This window comes from Dermacentor silvarum, chromosome 3, assembly GCF_013339745.2.
Source record: "Dermacentor silvarum isolate Dsil-2018 chromosome 3, BIME_Dsil_1.4, whole genome shotgun sequence".
Taxonomy (NCBI): Eukaryota; Metazoa; Arthropoda; class Arachnida; order Ixodida; family Ixodidae; genus Dermacentor; species Dermacentor silvarum.
In genome coordinates, this window is record NC_051156.1 from 72,471,614 (window position 1) to 72,496,674 (window position 25,061).

General features: G+C 46.5%; 1 protein-coding gene across 4 annotated transcripts in view; it reads right to left on the reverse strand.

Moving 5' to 3' along the window:
- Positions 1–25,061, reverse strand: part of LOC119445496 (uncharacterized) — a 47,970-nt gene that overhangs the window by 5,666 nt on the left and 17,243 nt on the right. For 2 of the 4 annotated variants that reach the window (XM_049663339.1, XM_037709774.2), the window contains exon 3: positions 5,026–5,165. In XM_049663339.1, coding sequence (XP_049519296.1) covers positions 5,026–5,165 — 140 coding nt within the window. Of the gene's footprint in view, positions 1–5,025; positions 5,166–7,865; positions 8,193–21,030; positions 21,188–22,945; positions 23,137–25,061 lie in introns of those variants that run through there. The other 2 variants (XR_007465917.1, XM_049663340.1) reach the window with 2 other exon arrangements.

A 25,061-nucleotide genomic window follows, 5' to 3' on the forward strand; every position in this document is an offset into this window, starting at 1 on the left:
CGGAGAGAACGACGCCACTGATGGTATGCCCACAGTCCGCCATTGTCGCTTGCGTTTGATGTCTCGAGTTTGCTCGGTGGTGTGGTTAGCAGCATTCGCCCGCCATTGCCTCTTGCGATTCTTCGAGATTAAATCTGTTCATTACGCAAGACAATGAATGGCTCATACCCCCGTAAACACGGCCTCCCCATTACGACGACAGAAGAGAAGTGAAACTCTATGCTGGAATGATTAGCGGCAACACAGTGAGCTGTGGAAGCAGACGACGACGATGAATGCGGGAGCAGTAGCATGAGCGCGCGCCAAGCGTGAGCCAACGAGCCAGCTGCGGAAGAAGATGCCAACGCTCGAGCCAGTGCTGATGATGATAGTTTTCTGTGGACAGGCGATTTCGCCTAACCATGTAAAGCTTCCCTTTAATAGGTTCATAATTATTCCGAAGGCAATGCAACAAGTTCAATATTGAATTTTAAATTGTCAACTTCATGTGTAGTGGTACAACTGGTGGATTCTAATGACACAAGCATTCATAAAGAAATCAATAGTTGGTGTCCCAAAAGAGGTATTATAAGCAACCCAAATAAACCGTTTTTATATTATATGTTTCTTGCATTATATGGGTTTGCAAATCTGTGTCTTCACGGCGATCCCTTAGCTTATTGGTGTTTTCTGAACATGCCAACAGAGCACTGCAAGCCTCTGGTTTCATACAACAGTCATTGCTGGATGCTAGTATAGAAAAAATTAAATTCTGGGTTTTTACATGCCAAAGCCATGATCCGATTAAAAGGCACACCGTAGCGGAGGACTCTGGGTTAATTTTATGACAACCCGAGGTTTCTTAATGTACACCTAAATGTAAGTACTGTATAAAGGCGTGTAAGGGCTGCACCCTTGTACGGGCTGTGTGCTTGTTTTCGTCCAGGAATGGATGTAACGGAATGGAAGTACACGGAATGGATGGCAAGCTGCTGGCACGAAAAGACACTGACCGGACAGCTCAAGAGGGCATTGCTTGTGACTGTGCTTGGCTGGATCCTGTCAGCGTGGGGCTCGATGTCCGTCTATCTCTAAGTTTTAAAGTCACCGGAATCTCGAACAGCTTGGACGGCGCAGTAGATGACTTGTTGTGGGATGAGTGTTCACCGTAACACAGCACCAGCTCTGAGTCTCAGGACTCGGCGAGTGATGATGATTGAGCATATGTGTTGTATACTGCAATAAACATTCTTTGTTCGCTAATTGGTACTGTCGCTTTTACATGAAAAAAAATTTTTTTCTTTCACATCGTGTGCACAGGCCGCACCCTGAAAAGTGGCCTATGTTTCTTGAAGAAAGTGCGTCCCTTACATGTGTTTATACGGTACATAAGCGTTTCTGCATTTTGCCCCCAAAGGAACATGGCCACCACTGCCGGTATCGAAACCACGACCTCAATCTCAGCATCACAATGCAGTAGCCACTGGGCTACTATGGCGGGTGCTAGAGTAAACAAATAAATTTAGTTGTTAAGAAGAGTCCGCTCAAACCCAGCGATGAGCATTTGATGAAACCAGTGCATTGCAGCGCTCTGCAGGCATGCTTACAAAATGCTGATAATTCGACCGATCATGGTGGAAGAATGCATTTTCACATCTTCAAGCGGCAAAGCACAGCCTCTTCAGTCACGGTGTAACGTCAGCGTAAGCAACTCCTTTTTTTTTGCCAGTTCTGTCCAGTAGTGGCAAGAAAAAAAAATTACGGCACATCTCATCTCACAATGACTATCGACAGTATTACGAATAGCATTCGTGCAATGTAGCGATAGAATGTATTCCTGAAGTCACGATTATTTAACACGTATAGTGGTAATTCTGAAACTTTCGTTGCTTCGACTACATGCCACATACTCCGATATTGTCCCACTTTGCTATGACACGTGCTTGCCAAGGTTGGCCATGAGCATGGTGGCATGACGAAGACTATGACACCGACGCAGTGACAATGGAATCATGAAGAAGGAATAATATCGACAGAATGACAAATGTGCATAATGACGCTGGCATGATGACAATGATATGTTGATTTTTAAATTATGCGATGGTGTAATGGCAACAGCATGACGATGACATGAGGACAATTAGATGATGATGACTGTATGGTGACGACAGGCGTGACGAAGGTATGACGACATCCGGATGAAGTAGCTGGAATGGCGATGACGGCATGTCCACGATGGTGTGACGACGACGTTATGACAGCGGATTCATTATAGCGTCTTTCTGACGACACAATGACGACAATGGCATAAAAACGGTGGCATAACTACGACTGAGTGATGAAAGCATGATTAGGACAGAAAGACAAACAATGAATGACGAAGGTGGGATGACAACAATGGCATGACATTACTGAAATGATGATGATCTCGTGAAACGACAACATGACAACGATGGCATGATGATCACGAGTGTATGGTGACAATAGTGTAACGATCACAGTATGATAAAACCACAATGACGACAATGGTGTGGCAAGAGTTGGATGACAAAGCTGCTGTGACGACGGTGGCACGACAGCAACTGTCTCATAACGGACAGACAGTCGCTGTCTTGCAATGACGGCACGACAAGGGCAATATCCTCACGATTGAATGACGACAGCACGATTAGAATAGAATGACGTAGAAAGATTGACTTCGATGGAATGGCGAAGGTGGTATGATGACGACAATTAGATGACGTTACTGAAGTGATGATAATGACAAAACGACAGCGTGATGACAACATGACGACAGTATGGCGAGGATGCAATGACCAGGATGGCATAACGACCACGAACACATACCTAATGGCCCAAGCTATTACAACTTGGACCACTGGGTCAAGGTAGAAGGCATGATGATGACAGCATAACGAAAATAAGATCACACATCTGGAATGATGTTAATGGAACGACCACGAGGGCATTACGACCAGGAGCACATACCTAGTGGCCCAAGTAAGTAGACAACTTGGACTACTGTGTCAGCGTAAGAAGCTAGATAGATAGACAGAGAGATGGCTCAAAACGGCTGAAGTAGGCAAAGAATGCTATTCACATTAACAAAAGCAATAACATTAGGCTGCACGTAAAATGAAACCTCTGCTTATCCACTGTGGCTCCATTTTACTTCAATATATGTAATACAGTAGAACCTCGCTGATACGTTTTTCACGGGACCGAAAAAAAAACAAAAAACGTAAGAGCCGGGGAACGCAAGAGCCGAGAAATCGGAAAAATTTAGAAATGAGAGTAGTGGTGAACTGCACACAATTTTATTTTAATCCTTCCGTTTAAAAAAAAAAGTCGCAGTTTCGCCCGAAAGCCGAAGCATCGATTGCGATAGCAAATTAGTAGGCAGCTATGCAAAGTAAGGATAGTAGTTTTATCGTCGCCGTATAAACTTGTAAACATTCGCTTATTTACTATGTTAACAAGCACGGTGTCAGCGTGCACAGGCAAACATGAACACATCAGATGTATCCGATGAGCGCGGGCACTCGCTGTCGAGGAAACGCAGCACAGCAGCGAGCGATGTGACCTGTGTGCCGTCTATCGCTTCAACGCAAACAGAGCACCGAGGACACATCGCACACACCAGCACGCATAACGCCACGAGCCGCCCATGCACCTACACTGCCTAGACTCTGCCCCCAATGCACATCGCTTTCAAGATACAACCGGCACGACCACGCGCCGCCACGCAGTACGCAGTTGATGCCAGAGTACAACGCCGCCCTCTATCCCTCCCCCCCCCTGGTGCCTCGAGCGCGACGGAAGGCGCGCATCCTCCCAGCTTTTCTTTCTTGCGTGCTCGAGATTTAGCTGCGGTCGTCGGCTCCCCTCGCACACTTTCCCTCGCACATACAGCATACGGCGCGCGGCGATAGAGTTATCGCCCTTGGACTTTGTACGGAACCATTTGAACAAAAGCACTAGCGCTGAAAAGACGTAGATGACCAAGAAACTACGAACACGGGCGCTGTGTTTGTCGTTTCTTGCTCGTCCACGTCTTTTTTGCGCTAGTTCTTTCCTAAGGTGGTACCACACCACCTAGCCCAGCTCTCAGTTTTGATGTTTATACATCTATGTGCCACAACCAATTTTAGGGCCCCAACACGTCATAGACACCATCCTTAGATAACAAATACGGATCTCAAAGGCGGTGCTTTCGTGGGCGGAAACCGAAAGTACGTCATAGGTGTCGCCCCGACCACTTTGGGCGGCCAATCCCATCGTCAAGCCCCCAAGCCAAGCGATATGAAAAGTTAACATGTCCGCTCGGAACGGTGCGGGGTGGCACTTCGCCACGCATGATGCAGGAACGGTCCCACAGTTGCGATGCAGCAGCGGGTTACCAATGCATTGGGTCCTAAGGAAACTATGTCGGGACCGGCCAAAAATGACCTAACAGCCGATAAAAAGCAGCACCCGGCAACGTAACAGCAGGGTTCTACTGTATTCCTATGCACGATCACTTCATGAAGGCACTACTGTGTTTGACGTGCCATGTTCCGTCAGCTATGGTAAAGAAAGTTTTTTGTCCAGTCAGGACTATAGCCAGTATTAAACTTGTGAATGAACTTTTAGACAGTGATTCAGTTCATTTTATGAAGAAACGCGACATGAGTGACTGTATGCTAAATAAATATTTAATTATGTGCTCCGTAATCATGAGGATTCACTATAAAGTGTACGAATGATAATCCTACTGTCTTGACTTTCTTTCAAATAAATCTGCAGCACTTTGGAGCATTCTGTAAGTCAGACACTATTACTAACAGTCCAACATAATTCTTAAATAAAGGGGGTAGGCATAGCAACAATTCACTGAAACCACATCACATAAAAATGCCAGCTGATTACCAAAAAGAAAAAAAAATTAATCTTCAACCGGTAAATTCCACAGCCGAATTCCACAGCCTTGAACGTTCTTGAGGTTGGAATGATAAATAATAAATAAAATAGATACATAACATGCTAGCAAAAGCACACAAGACTTACTTTAGGAAGTCGATGATCTCGCGGCGGAACTGCTTTGCGAGCTTGTGGTGCTCCTCCCTGGTCAGGGGATGTCCAAGCAGCAGTGGCTGCACTTCGGACGAGAACTGCGGTAAGTGATGCCCCTCCAACCACTTGTCGTCCTGGCGTGAGGATTGGAGAGGGATTGAAAAGCATAAGTATTGAAAAAACACATCTGAAAGCTGACAACACGCATGAGCGTTTGATTGCTATTCAGTAGCTGCTGCTAGTTATATAACTACAATTGCTAATCAGTGCTTGTCCGTGTCGTCTGCCCTTTGATCACTAGAAGTGCTGTCATGTTTAATTACCAACTTATGTACTGTACTTATGTGCAAGTTAAAACATGCTAGAAGGTGAACAATAATAGGGAACCTGCTTTGACAGCCCATGCAGAGCTGGTGGTGACAATGGCGCAGTGCAATAAGAATGCAAGCAGCTGCGGCTGACGGCTCAGGTTGGCAGAAGCACCCAGCATGGGCTACATGTGCGACTAATAAATTTCAACATGTTGCTAAGTATTGCCACCTATGTACAGTGGAACCTCGTTGATACGATTCTGCATAATATGCTTCTTTCTTTTTTCCCCGATAATACGATTTGGTTGGGTAATACGTTGAATGATACAATTTTCGGATGATACGGTTTATTTTCTGGTACCCGTGATGATCGTATTAACGAGATTCCACTGTACCAACTAGTGACAAGGCCTATGATCAGTCATCACAATATTCGCTCACTATTAACAGTGGACAGCCACAGCTAGCTTCCCAAAACTGAAAGCATTTACCGAGGAAGGCGTCCAAGAATGTGGCGAGTATGTGGAGTATTTGAAGTAGTCGTTTAATTGCAAATGACGTTGAAGAAGACAGTCGAAGAGCAGTGTATTTGGGCAGCTGCGGACGACTGACGTACGCATTGCTTCTGACATCAGAAAGGCCGTCGGAGGTGTCACTAGTCAGAACCTTGGAACTGCTGTCTACACAGTGCTCTTGAAACCTGTTTTAAGAGTAGTGTCAAGAGAAGTGTACTGTTGAAAGCAATCCATTATCATGCAGCCTTATTACTTCTACAGCAGGTTGCAGAAGGGCAGTGGCAACATAAAAAAAGCATGGTCAGCCTGTGTCAGCCCGTCGACAAATGTAATTCCAGTCCAGGGCTCGACGACAATCTGTGAGATTGCCTTGCTTGGTGCGTGGAATCTACAATGATGCCATGTGCAGACACCAACTGTAGGAACAACATCTGACACTGGACAAGAACTGCCACACTTGGTGCTGACCAGATTACAGGTCAGGTTGGTGACATGGCAATAAACTGTGTGACAGACTACATCGAGAGGCTACCTGCAAAGGTCTGTGTGCCCACCACAGTTGACAACTTAAGGCAGCGCTTGATGGCAACTCAGACGCAGGCATTGTCAAGAACCTTTGGGTTTTTGAGATCACAGACCCAACACCAATGTCACATCATGTGAAAATCCCAAGCAAAAGATACTGCCAATTTTTTGGGAAATTAAGGTACAAATGAGGCTAGTCACAAAGGAATTAGACACCAGTGCCACAGATCTGGTCATGGATGAAACCGAGTTTAGGAGTCCCAACGTCAGCAGAGGGTCATCAGTTCTCACAAGAGCGTCGATCACGAAAGGGCAAGGGTGCTCCACTGCCGCCACCCCCGAGGCTGGAAACCTTAGACAGCCCAAATTACCTGCAGCATTTTGATGTGGACAAGTCTATTGCTGTGATCTTATCACGTAGCAGAATTCAGGGCGCTTTCCCATGTATGTCATGAAATAACCTACATACAGCCATGCAGCAAGTCTTTCTGAAGTCTGGAAGAAGCTGTTTAAAAAACTTCCCAGCTCTTTTACATTGCTTGTTTGCTCTGGATCACTACCGACTGTATTTTTTCGTTTAAAATTCGCAAGAACAGCAAGTCTGAAACCGAAACATCCCTTCCTTCACTAGCTCTTATGTTAGCTTTGATTTGACCATGCGGTCAACTACTTCACTTATCTTCATTTCTTCCTAAGAGATGGTGCATCAGCGGCTGTCACTGTGACTCAGCGAAGAACAAGCGGGCTGGCCAGCATGTGAAGCCCATTCTGTCACCATTAACCAGCATCCCCCCTCCCTGGAAAAATAGCTTGCTATGTCTCTGTGTTGTCAAGTTATGGGGACATTTTAGCCAGCTCTTGTCAGTTTCTGGCAAAGCAATGGTGAACGTGGAGTTTGGAGGAAGAACAGCAAGGTTACTGTTGTTTGTGGTGCCTGGCAGTGCAAGAACTCCCCTGGATCGAAACTGCACAACAGTGCTCAACATGCTCTGGAAAGGAATCGTCAAGGTCCATCGGGTCGCTGGTGGGATGACCTTGTCAGTCATTATGGACTTAAAGTTAATTGATGGTTTTGGAAAAAATTGGGTGGAATGCAGGGAAATGTAACTGTACCAGAAAGCATGAGGTCAATGTTTTGCAGCCACTGCACTGTACCTTTTTCACTGTAAAATTCAGCAAAGGTGGAACTTCGGCGACTGAAGCACAAGGGCATCTTTAGTCTCGTTTGGTCATCACTATGGGCAGTGCCCGTCGTTCCAGTATTAAAAATAATTGCAGAAGCAGTACCTGTGGCAATTTGCACCAACAGTGAACAAGGTGGCAGCCACTCAAGTGTACACCGTGTGCTGAAGCGCGAAGAAATGTGGGGCTAACCAATGGCAGGACAATATTTTAAACATGTTCAATTGACGAAGTGAAGCCATCATACATATTTGTAGAGCTAAATTATGGGTATGGCTTAGGTAAAACCAAACTAAAAAAATTTCATTCAAATGATTTATTCAGAAATGCAGATGCAGTTATTACACGAGTTCACGTAGTATATGTGTAATTTTTACTTTTGTGTAGTGACAATGACAGCAATTTATTTCAGTGGCAAACATTTATTGAGAAGATATTGATCCATACTACTTTGTTTTTCCAAACATATCTAGAAGCAAGGAGATGGTGGTTCTATGGCAACTTCTAAAGCTATCTGGTTTCCCTGAGCTGAAAAGGTTTGCGATTTCCCCTCCAGAGGTGTCCACTTGACAAGACAGTTGCAATGTAGCTTGGGTACTAAGAATGCGCTGTAATTTCCATATGTGACCTGTACAGTGAAGAAACATAAAGAGACATAATGAGTTTAGTGAGTGAACGATACTCAAAAAAAAAAAAAAAAAAAGAAAACGGTTCTTATTCCTAAATTTCTTTTGCATTAGTGGTTCGCAAACTTTAAGCCACCATGGACCCCGACCATGTCATGCTTATTCAGGGGCTTCCCTTGAGTGCAATATAAATCATCATTTAAGCAAAAGCATGCATAGAAAATCAGAAACTGTGCCATAGGTGCAACTGCCAAAAGCACTTTTCTTTGTACCATATCAAAGCTACATGTTTTCCATGCTTGTTATGTCACTTATACTCTGCAAGCAATGAGAAACAAAGGTGTTTGCTTTGTTGCAGATACTGTATGCTAGTGCAAACAGAAATTATGAAATAAAAAGTCATCTGATTGCGTATATTCATTTGTGACGCTTTGGCGCAAGCACCTGCCTGGAGTAATGTACGAAAGAAAAAAAAGGTCCCGTAAGGAATAGCTGTGATTAAACAAACTATCATGCAGTTTAAGCCAAACGTTCCAACCACTATGCCATGGCTGCTTTGTGCAAGTTAACAGATATTACTAGCACTGTGAAATAATATTCCTGCAGCAGCAAATATCCTGAAATAAGCAAAATTAACAGCGCAATGAAATTATTAATGTTTGGAAGTCTGAAGCTTGTGTCTGCATCACTTCGTGGAGGGCTCATGAACAGGATGTCTGTCTTAAATGTCCCGTTTTCCAATGGATGGCGCTGCCGACTAGAGTTACTGTATATGGCTCCCTTTAAGAAGGCAGGGCTGCGACTGTGTTTCCCGTTCGCCGCTAGTACTCCCATTTGTCAAATGTAGTCACGTGGTTCCAATAACAGTGCCAACACATCACTACAGTTTAGCACTTTCTTCAATGACGAACGTCTATACAACTGCTTCTGAAACTAGTCCGTTTTGCATGTTTTTCTTTAGTGTGAAGAATTGCAGGATAAACACTTTCTTTTCTTCATATACAGTTGAACCCACTTATAACGATCTCAGAAATAACGATCTATTGGCTATAACGACCACATTTCTGTGCACTTAAAATTTTTTGACCTCTCCCTATGGAAACTGCATCCACATATAACGAACGTTTTTAAAATTGTCAGTACTGCTACAACGAACACTTCAAACCCGGCCACGGTAAAAATGGGGTACACGTGAAATGCCAAACTGCGGAAGTGCAACCAAACTGGGCGTACGGCTGCGCGTGCCCCCCTGTAGTCCAACTACGATGATGATGCGGCCTTCGGGATGAGCAAGCGACCGCTCGAGTGAATTTCGGAAGCTGCGAAAAAGGTTACGCATTTTCGAGGCACGCCTCCAGGGCGGAGGTGTGCTGCGTACAGCGTCACTCTCATTTCCGCACAATTTTACGGGCAGCACCATGTACATTACACCTGTTTCAACGGTTCGGAACGTCTATCTATGTCTTTCCACCATGAGAACAACGGCTGCTCAAGCGTTCCTGTCGACGCGGGCCGAGTCAGCAAAAACGTTGCACCACGTGCTGCTGCCATGCAATGCTGCAAAGGGTCGGCAGCTACTACGCTGTTATCAGGAGATCATGGTTCGGTAGTGCTTCATTTTCACGTTGCTGATAGGTGATAATCGTGCGTGATGATGTTTTACCTTTCGAACATCGCATTTTTTTTTGCCCGAGGCGAACATCGATAACGTAATTTTATGGTTCTTGTGTGGCTGATGCCCAGTTGTAATGCTGAGACCATGATGTCCGAGACCTTGACAGAATGGCAGCATGCCACAGTAGTTTCCGAAGTTTACGCTTCCGGCTTACTAGAACGCTTCGCGATCATGTGCAGAATATGTAGTCATGTCCCGCTGGTAGTACAGTTAAACCTGCTTATAACGAACCTCCATATAACGAATTCCTGGATATAACAAAGTTTTTCTATTCCCCGCCGTTACTCCATCGAAGCACATGTATTTGAGACCTCTAGGTAATGAAGTGCCAGCGGGAGACCCCCTCGAAATGACGAATTTTCCCCGCCGACAACCTAGAGATTTCACCCCAAATTTTTTCATTTTTGCGCGAGCAACAACCGGAAGCACCTTCTCCGGCGCGACGGAATGCGAAGCGAGCGCACGTGTGCGTGCGTGCGAGCGTGTGCGAGGCGGGCCTGCATCCCTCGACCCGCGATCTTGCCGCCGCAGGGCGTGACCTTTTCCCCTGCTGCAGCTGGCCTAGTCCGCCAAGCCGGCACTCTCCTTTTACAATTGATGTTGCCGACACGCTGGCAGACGCTGTGACACATCACACTCGATGAGCACGGACACGCGCTGTCAAACGCTGGCGGCGTGTGGAAGCGCCGCTGCAGAAGCGAGCGAAGTAACCTTCGTGCTGTTGTCTATCGCTTCTACGCAAACTGAGCACCGAGAACACACAGCACGCACAAAGCTACGAGCCGCCAACGCACCTACACTGCCTAGACTCTGCCCCAACGCAGATCGCTTTCAAGATACGGCCTGCACGACCCGCCGCGCAGTACGCAGTTGATGCCAGAGTACAGTACAACGCTGCCGGCTATGCCTCTCGAGGGATAGCCGGCAGCGTGCCTCGAGCGCAACGGAAGAAGGCGCGCTACCTCCCTGCTTTTCTTTCTCGCGCGCGGGAGATTTAGACGCCGTCGTCGGCTCCCCCTGCACGTTTTTACTCGCACATACAGCATACGGCGCGTGGCGACTGCGTTATAGCCCATGGACTTTATACGGAACATCTATGAGCCAAAACCAATTTTAGGGCCACAACGCGTCATACACACCATCTTTAGATAGCAAATACGGATCTCAAGGGCCATACTTTTGCTGGCGGAAACCCAAAATATGTCATAGTTGTCGCCCCCGGCACTTTGGGTGGCCAATGCCATCGTCAAGCCACCAAACTAAGCGACATGTAAAGTCAAAATGGCCGCTCGGGCCGGCGCGGGGTGGCAGTTCGCAACGTATGATGCGGGAACGGTTCCACAGTTGCGACGCATCAGCGGGGTTACCAATGCATTGGGATCTATGGGAGCTGTGCCGGGACTGGCCGAAAACGATGTAACAGCCGGGAAAACACAGCACCCGGGGTTCTACTGCAACACTATACGACGCTATGACGCCATCGTGACGCTCGCTCTTCGTTTCCGATGCCTCGCGCTTGTGCAAAATGACACGTGTCCACGCATCCAGTACCTGGTGTGACATTCCAAGGATGAGTGCTTCGACGAAAACGGAAAACGGGTGCGCGTTACAATCGAGGGCGAGTTAGAATCGAGTAAATACGGTAACCGTTTGTTTTTAGAATTTTCGTGCCGAACCTGCATATAACGAAATCCTCTTTATAAAAACATTTTTCGGCAATTTGTCACTTTTGTTATATCCAGGTTTAACAATATATATATCACAAGCTCTTGAATAAATAATGGCGGCTGCACTTGCAGTTTTGCAAGGATAGGTGATGGGATCCAGGTGTTGTTTTGAAAGAGCGACACGACACCACATTTCATTCTTTAGATGGACGTTTCTAATAGAAGTGTGCAGCTAGGTGCGGGAATGCACCATGAACAAAAATGACACTGAAAATCTGGTTTTAGGACCAAACTGCTGCCAAATTGTAACTGCTGATGCCAGCTTCAGTGCGATTATTTTCTTAGCGTTTTTAAGGGCGAGTCCATATATTATGAACTACTGATACAACGATCACTTTTCTCGGAACTACAGAGTTGGTTATAAACGGGTTCGACTGTATTGAACTCGTTCAGCGCCGCTGGTTGGCATCTATTTTGACAGATGGCACCACAAGGCCATGCGCAATGAGAGATCCTAAACTAACTAAAATGTCTAACCAACGATTCTGCGAACTCAATCAGCAGATGGTTCTTGTCATTTGCCTTTGCCTACAGCAGTCAATGGCAGACTCTCCTAACTCCTTGAGGCACCAATAATTTCTGTCCATTGAAAATTAGCTTCACCACATTTCTTGAACCTTCCAAATCATGAAATATGTACAGCTGCAATACAGATGAAGAATTTTCACTTCTACAGTGAGCTATGTGAAGCTTACAGAACGTAAACTCCATGCGAGAAGTCTGTACGGAAATGTCAGAAATGAAATCAACTATTCCAAGCCTAGCATAATTAGGAAATCACCTATTCGCCCCCTTGAGAAATACGTCTGATGTAAAACGTGAAAAGAAATGAATCCGCTTCATGATGACACACTGACAACAAGTGCCAACACCCAGCCGCCTACCTTTCAACTTGTTTCACTAAAACACTTTACACATACAGCCAAACCTTATTACAGTAGAATCTCATTAATTTCAACTCCAAGGGGACCAGAAATTTATTCGAATAAAACAGAGTTCGAACTACGGAGAGCCCTACAAACATAGCACCCAATCAATTGTGCGATACAGGGTGCAAAACCAAAACAGTCATTGGGCTCGCAGTGAAAAAGTTTTTCTTTCATCAGCAAGCGACATGAGCCCGAAGAAGCCTAAGTTCGTATAAAGTCCAAGTGCGATACAATTGCACACCTTGCACTGCCGTTTGAAGTCGGTGCGAGGGAAAATGCGTGAGGGTGAAGCCGTGAAGGATGGTGGCTTGACACGCGCCGTACTCCTGCGTGCCAAATGTTGGATGACGTGATCGAGCGCGTGCTAGGAGATACAAAACCATAACCGCCATTCAGGCATTCTAGTGCTTTACCGCGTAACACGACTGTGGCGAAGCTGAATTTAAAGAAAACCATGAGGCAAAGCTGACTTTACGAAACTGGTCGTTATTGTGCAACATATTTTTCTTGCTAAAAAATCGGGTGTGCATTATATTTCTACTTTGTTCAGCAGATTTATTGTAATTTCTATGCAGGTTTTCTACTTTGGACACATAGACAGTGGACGTGCATTTGATTCAGGGGCGTGTTAGATTCTGGCAAATATTGCCAAATGGTGTGTTTTGACATTGTTTATGCCTCTTGTTTAATTCGACCTACCAGATAATTCAATCAGTTTTGTCGGTTCCGTCAGGGTCGAATTAATGGAAGTCAACCGTATAACAACATCGCATCCGACATGAAGATCTCATATTCATTATAAGGGTATACCTATATGTTACATGCGGATATCGGCAATAAACATTTACAGTGTAGATCGCTTGTAATGTAAGACGCTGGAGTCACGAATCTCCGCACTATAAGCGGTACCACACTAGAACCAAACGTGTAGACCAAGCAGCCGCGCGTATCTCAAAATCGAAGCGTGTGACCGGGAGTGTTGCATCCATTTAAATTTACAAACGTAGAAAGGTTAATGTCCAAGTATTCTTCGCACGAAGCAGACAAATTAAGATTAATTTTTTTTCAATATGATGACAAGGTGCAGTAGATTGTCTCGTCTGATTTCTTGGACTGATCGGTGCATGCACTGTGTCGAAAACGTGGCGACCACGGGCCAAGTTGCCGCCATTCGAGTGTTGCTCGTGCCCTCACTTTCGTTATCAAGGTGGCTTCTCCGCTTTCCATGTGCCGTACAGCCAATGCAACATGTTTTGCTGACTCGTCACCAAATGCCAACGAGGCACACTGGTTAGACCTAGCCGGCGGGGGTGTCGGGCAGCATGCCATCGTGGGAAGCTCGCCCTTGATATGTTCGTACTCGCAGACGATTACATAGAGACTACGCATGCGATCACGGGCACAGGCTGTACTGACAGCAAAGCATGCGAAGCGAAGTTTGGTTCTTCGGGCGATCAGCCGCGGCAACTACTACGAATGCCTGCCACGTTTGTATGTGCGCACACTGGTACGAACGGCGGAGGCTCACAAGTGCACATAAAGCCTAATAGCTCCAAACTACACTGTGCGCAGCATTGCTTAAACTGACAGCGTCGCATGCGCAATATCTACACTTCACTGACGCGCATTGCGACAGGTGCACAGAAATTGAAGGCCGCGTTCAGTGCAAAGCGCACCGCTGATAAGCAGCCGAGCAAAAGGCTTCTCCGTTGCCTAGGCAACCACCTGCGTGCCCGCATCGTGCTGCCGCCGCATATACATCTTTTTTTTTTGTTCGTTCACTCCAGTGTCCCTTGCTTCCCCTCACAATGCCCTCGTTGCTCTCCTCTCTCATCGGAGGGCGCAACTCGTTGAGAAGCGTGCTTGCTACCGCGCTTGTCAGCGGGATTTTCCCACGGAAGCCGCATTACAGCCAGTACAGTGCAGTCCACTTATAATGATATCAAGAAGAACGAAAAATGCGATCGTTATAACCGATCATCGCTATATCTGGACTGTGGTTAATAAAAAAAAATGCCGAATATACCTTTGCAGTGCCGATACCAAATTTGCCACTTGTGATAAAAAAACGACGTTGTAGAAAGTAGGCTGTCAAAAATAAAATGTTTACTTATACCTCTAAATAGCCCCTCAATCATTATGCGCGCCGAAATAGTCAGAAATCTGCACTTGCTTTTATGAAGTTTCGGACTCACAACCGCCGTGTGCATCACGTCCAGCTGCTGCACGAACAATGGCGGCTATAATTTAGCGTGCATGAAATAAATGAACGACTTGATCGACGACATTGAACTTCGGGTGAACATCGGGGCCGGAGTCAAAGACGGGCCATTGTCGATCTCGTCAGCACTGCCGCTGCTATCGTCGCCTCTGTCGCACAACGCTGCCGTCTGTCGCGACAAGACAACGATCGCCCCGTCGGCGATCTTTTCGCAGAACGAGGCAGCACTATCTGCACTCAGAAACTCCTCCATCGAAGCATTATCTATTTCATCGTCGGTAGCGACGTGCTCCCAGAGTTCGATAATGTCAGGCGGCTTCCACCGTGTTAGTTTCACCCATAGAGGTTTCGTCCTGGCGCACAAAGTCAGCCTTTTCTGTTGATCTGCATGGCCACTGCTTCTAGCCTTCATGATCGTGGCACTCCCGGTTTTCATAATCGTCGATATCATTGACTGCACGAGCTCGTACTTCTTCAAGTCCTGCAAAATTTGCAGCTTCGTTTCAACAGACACAGATTTGCGCTTTGTCGGCGCACCTCCCGCTGCTTCCGCGGGTGCATTTCTGCGAATTCGCTGAGAGAGGGAGATTGTAAAAGGAGCGCAGGCTGCACATCTTCACCCCCCCCCCCATCTTCTCCTTCCCTGGACGCTCGCATGACCGCCGGCGATGCGGACGTGAAGCAGCTGGCGCCATCTTGTGTACACTGTGATAACTTGTGATGCTCTCCGTGGCTTTCGCAATCGACGCACGAGCAGGATGCGCTGTGCGGTAATGGCTGCAGGTACGAACTCGCGTAAGACAACTTTTGCCCCGTCAGGGTTAAGGGCATCTTAGGAACGCAAATTTCACGATTATTCTGCATGAAAAACGCCGCCCAGAAGCAAAATTTCGATCGTTATATCCGATATGCAGTGAATAACATATCATTATACAGTAAAACCCCGGTGATACGAACCCGGCTGGTACGAATTTCGGTGTGATACGAATTCGAAACATTCCCCGGCCGAAATACAGTGCTCACACTACGAAAAAAAAATCAGCTGTTCCGAACGTGTTGCCGCACTGCTACGGATCACACGAACGCGTGAGCAACAGCGGCGGTGGCCTAGCCAGCGGGGCCACCAGCACAGACAAGCTGGCACAGCGGGACCTGGGCGGGATCCATAGTCGCCAAGTAACCGACTACGTCACGTGGCTGCGTAATCTCTCATTGGTCCCCATGTCGAGCGGACCGGACCACATCACAGCCTAGCCGATGCTTAGCGAGAAATTAGATGAGGACCAATGCTGCAACGGCGACCGCAGCGCAGCCCCGACGGCCAAAACGCTCCTGCACTCGACTTGCTCAGGCGTTCAGTGGCATGCGAAAACATTCCCAAGATCACATGCGCGCACTTATATGCCTTTCAGAAGGCGATCGTTGACAATTTGGACAAGAAGAAAACGTCCCGTTGATACGTTTTTCAAGGGACCGCGAAAAAAAAGCAAAAAAAAAAGGCGCAGTTTCGCCCGAAAGGCGAAGCAACGGAAACGCAGCAGCAGCAGCGAGCGAATTGACCTTTGCGCTGTCTCTCGCTTCAAAGCGAACTAAACGTCGAAGGCACAGCGCATACGAAGCTACTGGCACTAGGCGCACTTTGTCAACATCGCAGATCATTTTGACGATAAGTTACGCGCGGGCGCACACTATGCGCACGTCGCTTTCAGGATACGGCAGTAACGGCACCCGTGCGGGTACGTGTATCTGCAACGTGCCGGTCGCTTGTTGCAATGTAGAAGCTGGCTGCACAGATAAATTTACGTGACCGCCACATTCAAACACAACGTAACATGCCGGTACGTTATAGAAAGGCGAAGTGTCACAGGGGAACGCCCGGTTATTCGAACGCGAAAGCATTTGCGATGGTTAATTCGAACATACCGCGCACCGACAATGCTCTCAGCAGGCTACAGCGCGCCAAATCACGTGGCGGCGCCTCCGACCGGCATTGCTCCGACACCGCCAGAGAGCAAAAGCTTAGGCGAGACCCCTCAACGCCGCACGGAGAAAAAAAAAGAAAGAACCGAGGCATCACGCCAAGGTCGCTGTTTCTGCGTGGCGCTGGAAGACGCGTGTACGTGCCGACGTCTCAGCCAACGCTGCGGCTGCAGCGCAGAGGGAAGCTACGGCGGAGGCCCAGTTCGGCCAACGCTCGCTTCAACGGCAGAAACCGAAACTTCAGGGAGCGGGCTAAGCGGCGGACGCGCACGGAGACAGTCGAAGGTGAGGGGGCTACGCGGGTGTTGAGAGGAAGGGCGAGGGGAGCCACCGAAGCGACAGAGTTGCCGAGGCCAAATCCGCTTCCCTGCCGCCCTCCTCCCTCACCTGCGACGGTCCCTGTGCGCGCCCGTCGCCGTGACGCCTTTTCCTCTTCACAACCACAATCTCTCTCGCCGTGCCTGCGCGCCTCGCTCCCTGGTTTCGTTTTCTGCCGTTATCGCGAAGCGAGCGCGGGCAGTTTCGTGGCCCTCGCTCGATATGTGCTTGCGCGCCGTGATATTTCACGAATCGCACCGTTCGTACGTTGTGCTATGGTGCACGAATATTTCAAAAATAAGTCCTTCTTTTAATTTGAACAAATTTTTGGGCCCCTTCGAGTTCGAATTATCGCGATTCGACTATACATGGAAGTCAATGGGATATAGATGAGGACTGCAAAAACGCGACGTAGCAGCCGGGAAAACGCCGCAGCGAGCAAGGTATCAATGGGATTCCACTATTAGAAATCTTTTCTGGTAAAAATAAATTCATTTTTCTTGATATTGTGTATGTTTTGATGATACGAATTTCGGGTGATACGAATATTTCACGTGACCCCACGAGATTTGTATCATATGGTGTTTTTTTTTTTTCATAGCCCTAATGCATAATTTGATACTCTTTCGTTATAACCGATATATCATTATACAGTAAAAGCTCGATAATACGAATCTCACGGGGTCACGAAAAATATTCGTATTAGCCGAAATTCGTATCATCAAAACAATTAATACTACTGTCGAATCTCGATAATTCGAACTCGAAGGGGCCCGAAAATTTGTTCGAATTAAAAGGACGTATTTTTGAAGTATTCGTGCACCATAGCACGATGCACGAACGGTGCGAGTCGTGAAATATCGCGGCGCGCAAGCGCATCGCAAGCGCGGGCCACGAAACTGCCCACACTGGGTAACGGTCGCTTCCTGATAGCGACAGAAAACGAAGCTTCAGGGAGCGAGCGGGCGGCGCCGACACACGGGTGCGCGTGGAGACCGTTGAAGGTGAGGGAGGAGGGCGGCAGGGAAGCAGATTTGGCCGCGTCAACTCCGCCGCTTCGGTGGCTCCCCTCGCCCTCCCTCTCAAATCCCTCGTAGCTCTCTCACCTTCGACTCCGTGCGCGCCCGCCGCCGTGCTGGCGCCAGCTTATTTTAGCCACCCCCTGAAGTTTCGTTTTCTAACGTTATCGGGAAGCGAGCGTTTGCGGGCGTGGCAGTTTCGTTGGCCCGACTGTGCCTCCGCCGCTGCTTCCCTCTGCGCTGCTGCCGCAGCGTGCATGGTCAACATGTGACTAGAAAATAGAGGAGAAGGGTTCACTGCCATTTTATCCGCATGGCTGAGACGTCGGCACTAGTGTGTGCTAGAATACGGTTGTCTAGAACACTCTAGTCGGCACGTACACGCTTGTTCCGGCGCGATGCAGAAACGGTGACCTTGCAATTTGAGAGAGGGGGAAATTTCCGCCGCGTGTTCTTTTTTTTTTCCCCGTTCCTTCGCGCGCGGCATTGAGGGGTCTCTCCTGAGCTTTTGCTCTATGGCGTTGTCGGAGCAATGCCGGTCGGAGGCGCCGCCGCGTTATTTGGCGCGCTGATAAGAGCATTGCTGGTGCGCGGTATGGTCGACATAAGCGTGTTCGAATTAACGAGATTCGACTGTAGCTAAATTAAAGAGTCAGAGGTGAACTCACTCAGGCACATGTACGTAAAAATCATTTATTTCTTGAAGCGCCACCGCTTCAAACTCTTCGCGCCCAGTCGCGGAGTCCGCGCTGTCCGACGCCGCGCCTCCGCACAAAAAGAGAAGGAGAGAAAGCTTGTGACTGCGCGCTGTTCTCTTTCGCGGCCGTCGGTGGGGCGGCGTTTATTCGTATCAACTGACGCAGGCTGAAAATCGATTCGTAACAACCGTTCTCTAGCACGTTGCAAAGTAATGGGGCTCGGCCGGGACCACAGAAAAATTTGTATCATCCGGAAATTCGTATTAGCCGCGATCGTATCATCGAGCTTTTACTGTATGTGGTATCGTCATAAGTTAACTGCACTATATTTCGTATTGCACAACTGCACTGTAAGCGGCATGTGTATACATGAAGTTCCACGGGAGGGTAAACGGGAGTCAGAGAAGGCCGCATTGTTGCTATTTCTGCACTATAAACGGTTAGGTTATAAGTGGTCTATACTGTACTTTGTTCATTCCTATATTCAACACGTGCATTCTTTGGAGGATGCTTTGACCTTCTTGCATATGATGTGCTTTCCTGGGTTGTGTGCATGTGTTCTTCGTTAGGTAGATAATTTCTTTTGTAGCAAAGTGTATACTATATTACTGCAGAATTTTCTTTCATTACACACTCCTACCCAAGGCCTAAAATACTGGCCAGTAGTACTTGATAAATAAAACAAGCAAATTTTTTATATCTGTGTTCGTTATACGTATTCAGGTACGACTGTACAATATTATTGAAACTTGCAGCACAGGCTAAACTAAAAGTGGTTCAAAATGCAGTAGTTTGTGGCACATTTTAGGTATCATTATTTTCATCAGCGCTTTTGTTTTCAATGCCTTATATTGGCATGCCCAATTTGTGCCCACCGTACTTGAATGGGTTAAAGGGACTGACCACTGATTTTTATGGTGCCTATTTTTTTGTCAATGCAATGCAAGGCGTGCCATATAGGGTGCCTGGCATTATTGTTTATTATGAACACGAGTTCATAATGAACATAAGCATGCCTTCTACAAGGCGAGCATGTGGAGGGTGCACCGGTACTGTCCCACAGTGATGGCAGGTGTACAACATATGCAAGTAGCCAACAGTGCTTGAACAAGGGATGCCTCACGCTGGAGTCAACGTTTCGATGAGACGACTTGGTCTTCATCGGAGCCCTGACAAGGACGTCCCCTTGTTGAAACATTGGCTTCAGCGACATCCCTTGCTTGTCCACTGTTGATCCCTTCGTCTCCATCGTTCTATGAACATTTCTGTGTTGTTTGAACAGGTAAAGCCTTTGTGAAACGTATATGGGCTACTCTGTGCATTTACTATAACTGTCATTCAACTGTAGGGTTGCCACCTTTGCGCAGAAAAAAAGAAAAAAAAATGCAATGAGAGAGAGGGAGTAGGAGGAAGGCGGCTTGTCTTTTGCAATAAAAACTGTATACAAGAACTACAAACAAATAAAGTGCCAATACCTCGAGTACAAATATTGCATGACAGAGACTGATTCAAAGGCTTCGTATAGAATTTGGTATAGTACCATAATAAAATTTTTTTAAATGGCCAGCGTGTAAAGCCAAGAATTCAACAAGCATCATTTCTGTAGCCCAGGGACCTATGGGAGCAGAATAATACATAATGTGCGTCCATTTTGTTAACGTGGCCCAAATCAGTCGTGCCAGTTGACGCGATCGTTGCCAAGAACACATATCAGAGAGAATCACTTCATAGCAGAAAGCTCAGATGCTTCACTCACTCTTGCCACTTTTGATAACACGCCAGCTTTACTACACGGAACAGTTAAGGAATTAGGAATAAATATGTTTGCTACAATTCAGTTGTTTGCTATGTTGACCACCCGACAGGGTGCTTGCGATGCACATGCTGAATGAGAAAAACGGAAAAATTCGCAAATGATGTGACGGGGTAGGGGTTGAACTGGCAGCAGGCGCAGTGAGAAAAAAAAAAAAATCTGGCTGTGCCAGTGGAAAACAGGTCAGGTGGCAACTCTATTTGGCCGTGAGGTGAGGTTCCCATTAGCGCTCCGGAAACTCCAGATCTCTGGATAGTGAGTATGAGAGTTCTTTTCATTTTCCAGGGCACTGCAACTATTGGCTCGCCAACTCCTCTAAATAGCCTGCTAGTCAGCATGGTGGTTACGGGTAAAGTAGCCTCGCATACACTTGACACAGACTGTAGACAGAAGTGCTGTAAGACTCACATATTGCTGCAGCTTAAAGAAGAGAGCTGAAGGTGCTTTTTAAATACTTAACTGCAATCTTGGTACTTCCTCAACGGCGCTTCCGAGGCTGAAGTTTGCTCAACAGTTTGCTCATTTACAGGGAAGAACCCAGAAGCAACTGGATTCGCTTGAAGTATGGCCAGTCAACACCAATGGAAGGAGCTGTTTGGCTTGTCCTCAAGTAATGCCTGTAAAGACAAAGGTACATGCATGTAATGCACATCACATTGCCAAAGGGAAGCAGCAGAAAGCAAGCATTCAGTTTCAAGCGAGTAAAAGTTGCACCTTAAGTTTCAAGTGCTCCATGAGCACTAGTCCAGCAGCTACACACAAGCCTAATAATACAATGGTACCAAAAACATGAATAGGTGGGAGAGGTGGGGAGTTGAAGAGACAGATCACCAACAGTATAACCACCATCAACAGCCAACTTGATGCCCACTGCTGGACAAAGGCCTTGCCTGGGGATCTTTCATTGCATCTGTTTGACATCAGGTAAACCTATCCTATTTCTACAAGTTTCCTAGTCTCTTAACTATGGCTAATCCTCTCCTGCCCTCAACTACATTTGACTTCCCTTCACACCCATTGCTACTCTAAGCCACCAGGTTATCAATTCTATATATTACACGGCATATCCAACTTCAATTCTTCCTCCTGATCTCAGCTAAAACAGAAACTCTAAACTAGAAATACAGAATAAAAGAAAGCATGATAACTCCTACCTAACTTATTGCTATGGCCATGAGAGGCACCTGTATGTTCAAAATGCAATGTCAATGACTAATAACGGTTGAAGTAAGGTTGGACATTTCCTGTTCACTTTCTTTCTGTATTCACTCCTTTTGTTTACATGGTATGTATCTGGATGGCTGCCCTTCTCAATGTTTCTCAAATGGTCTTCAATGATACAACAAACGGACTCTCTATGTACTCCAATAATAATAATAATAATAAAAGCCCTAAATGTGCGGCAAAGTGAGTGACAGCTGAGCTAGTTGAACACTATTGTGATGTACGAAAACAGTGCGAGGGCAGCACCCAGAAAGAGAACATACAAATGCAGTGCTAACAAGTACAAACTAACAGGCTTTTTCCCACCGACGGCTACAGCACACACAAAAGAAAGCAAAAAGATATGCTAACAGAAGAAAGTTATGGCATCCAAGGTTGCCATCACCACTGTACAAAGGCAATTTTGCTTCCCTGTGTCCATTGCTGACAAAAGCAGGCAGCCACGAACGTTGGCAGGTTTCCGAGTGACACAGAATACCACCACCACCACAAAGGCCTCTCCCATAGCAGATTTTCTATGGGAGAGGGTTCTTTTTTTATGGTTCTAGTCGAATGGCAACCTGGTTTGTCAACACCTAGCACGTTTCGACGCTACAAAAATGCCTAGACCTCTCAGACCCAGTATCCGTCCTCGTGGACATCGGCTTTCCTCCTTTTCAAAGCTAGGTCAAAACCAATAAGCTAAATGTTCTGGTGTATCATAAAGTTAGGTGCAAGAGGGACTATATGTCAAATGCCTATCATTTTGTTGTCACCAGTTCTTGTGAAAATTTATACACTACATCATAAATTTGACAATGAAAAATGAATGCGCACTACATTATTTAATGCCACCAGATAATGCAGCAGTCCAGGATAAAAAGTGAGGGCAATAAACTGCCATGCACTTTTAAACCTCTATTTATTGCGTTAAAGTAAACAAAAGATGCTTTTATTTGAACAAGCTGAAGAAATGGACCCTTTATCCACATAGATAGGTACTGCTGTGAGGATGTGTACTTATGCCAGCTGATCAAGCTAGTAGTTTTTCAGGTTCGTAAAAGTGATTGGAATAAGAATCAATTTTGAAAAGTAATGTGCCGCAATGATGTTGATGGGTCTGAGGAGGCTAGGCCAGGCATAGCTGTGAATGTGCATGATGATGGGCTTACCGGTACAGCTGAGTGAGGTTCCTTATCTTGTTCTTAACCTCTGCAGCTGTTCGCCGAAATCCTTGCAGGAGGAGTACGTCAGCAATTTCGTGGTACACTCTGGCGTTGCGTTTCTGGTTTAAATCACTTAGCCGATCCCGCCAGTGGTCGATGAGCGCGGTGGTCTCTTTTTCCGTCCACAGATTTCGCGCCTGCGTCGACACAAACGCGGTGCTTCCATTGTTCACGATGAAATCCACGGGCGATGAAACCAATAAAACGAAATACATGCTTTCCGAAAAGGACGCAAACGGATTGTTCATTTGCAGGCAAGTGACAAAGCCACTTGTTGATGATACAACAAAATAATTATTTGAATACGTTCAGGAGACAATGTCAAACGTGCTTGAAAATGACTACACGTAGTACACAGTGCCCAATGTGCAATGACACGAGCAGGATCAAAGGTGCCCGTGTTACTGTTGAGCATACAGGCAAAATGTTGCAAGTAACATGGAAGTTGAAACCAGACATACTTTGTAAGAACAGTATGACATTTTAAAAAAAAGAAGTAATGGTAACAAAGTGCAAGTGTATAAAAATGGCATTTTGAAGAATCTTCAACAAAGTACCCTAATTGAGGAAAAGTGAACGATGAAATATTTTCTTGCATAGAGAGCCTGACACAAAGTTCACCAGATCTAAAATCGTGACTCTATGTCAAGTTTTCATGAGTTCGTGTTTTGCACATTGAAATCTTGGCTGTCAGTCAAAGTTTACGATCTAGAATAAAAAAAAGCGACATGTTTTATGACATGGCTCATGCACATTTGAGAGTGGTCTGCAATGCAATAGTTTCCCATAACCTCTCAATGTTTCACAACTTGGAAACTGTAGGACAGCTTATGGAAAAGACACGTGAAATTTTGCGACGTGATGCTAATGTGGGAAGTTCGAAGGTTGTTTTTATTCACTTATGCTTTAGTGATAGTACTATTTAAGAATGAACAGATTACAGTCAACTTCCATTCATTCGACCTTGACGTGACCAATGAATTTGATGTAGAGTAAAACCTCGAGAATTCGAACTCGGTTAATCCAAAATTTCCGTTAATTAGAAGAATTTGAGCGGTCTCATCATTTTCCATGCAAATTCTATCGGATAAGCTCCATACAGTCGTTGACCGATTTCCCACACCTCGCAGGAACTGGAAAATAGGCAGAAAAAAAATTTATTAAGACACTCAGTGCGGCTTAAATAAATCTTAATACCCTGCCTTATACTACGCTTGGAGGGGATCAGACTTGCTTGGATTTGTGCAAGAGTGACGTCCTCTCAGTGTACAGTCGACACAAGCGTCACCGTGCTGGCGATCTCTGCCAACGGAGTTCGTCACGGGGATCGAAGAAACGAGCTTCGCACCACTTGGCTCTCGCGAAAGCTCAGGAGGTCGTGCCCATAACGTTTCTCGCTATATTACCTAGAGGGAAATCTGGCGCTGCTGTGCTGTGGTATGCATGGGAATGCTGGTATATTGTGACTTCGGATTGGCATCGTTCTCGGAGAGCCAGAGGCGCCTTGAAGACGCGCCTGGCTAGCACCATTCTGTCTGTCACAATGATTCATTTTCTGCTGAAACTGCACGTAAAATAATATGTGGTCAGTTTGCACTAGTAGTGCAAGGCTGGGTCACAGTGGAGCTAGTTCATGCTTTTGGTAAGTATTGCTAGGTTTTGCTAAGTTTAGCGAGGTTATACATGGTCTGGCTAGGTTTACATATACTAAGTGTTGCTGGGTTTGCTAGGTGATGCGCAGGCCCACAACTCATTCCTGGCAGTGCCGAGCATTCAGTTGGCAGCGTTCGTTATCCCTGGCCCGAAACTGGGGATCCTCGGCTCGGCAACGGCATTTGTCAGCGGAGGCCTCGGCGCAATGGGCATGATTGGCTCTCCTTCGTCAATTGTAGTCCCGCTGAGCCGCGCGCCGAGCTTCCTTGTAGGCGGCTTCTTGCTCGGGAGGTCTTGCCTTTCTTCGGTCGCCCCATAGTAGCTGTGCAAGCGTATTCACTAAACGAAAGAGGCGACACGTCTGTCGGTTCGCCGGCTGCTCAGAGCTTTCTAGCATATCAGTGACGTC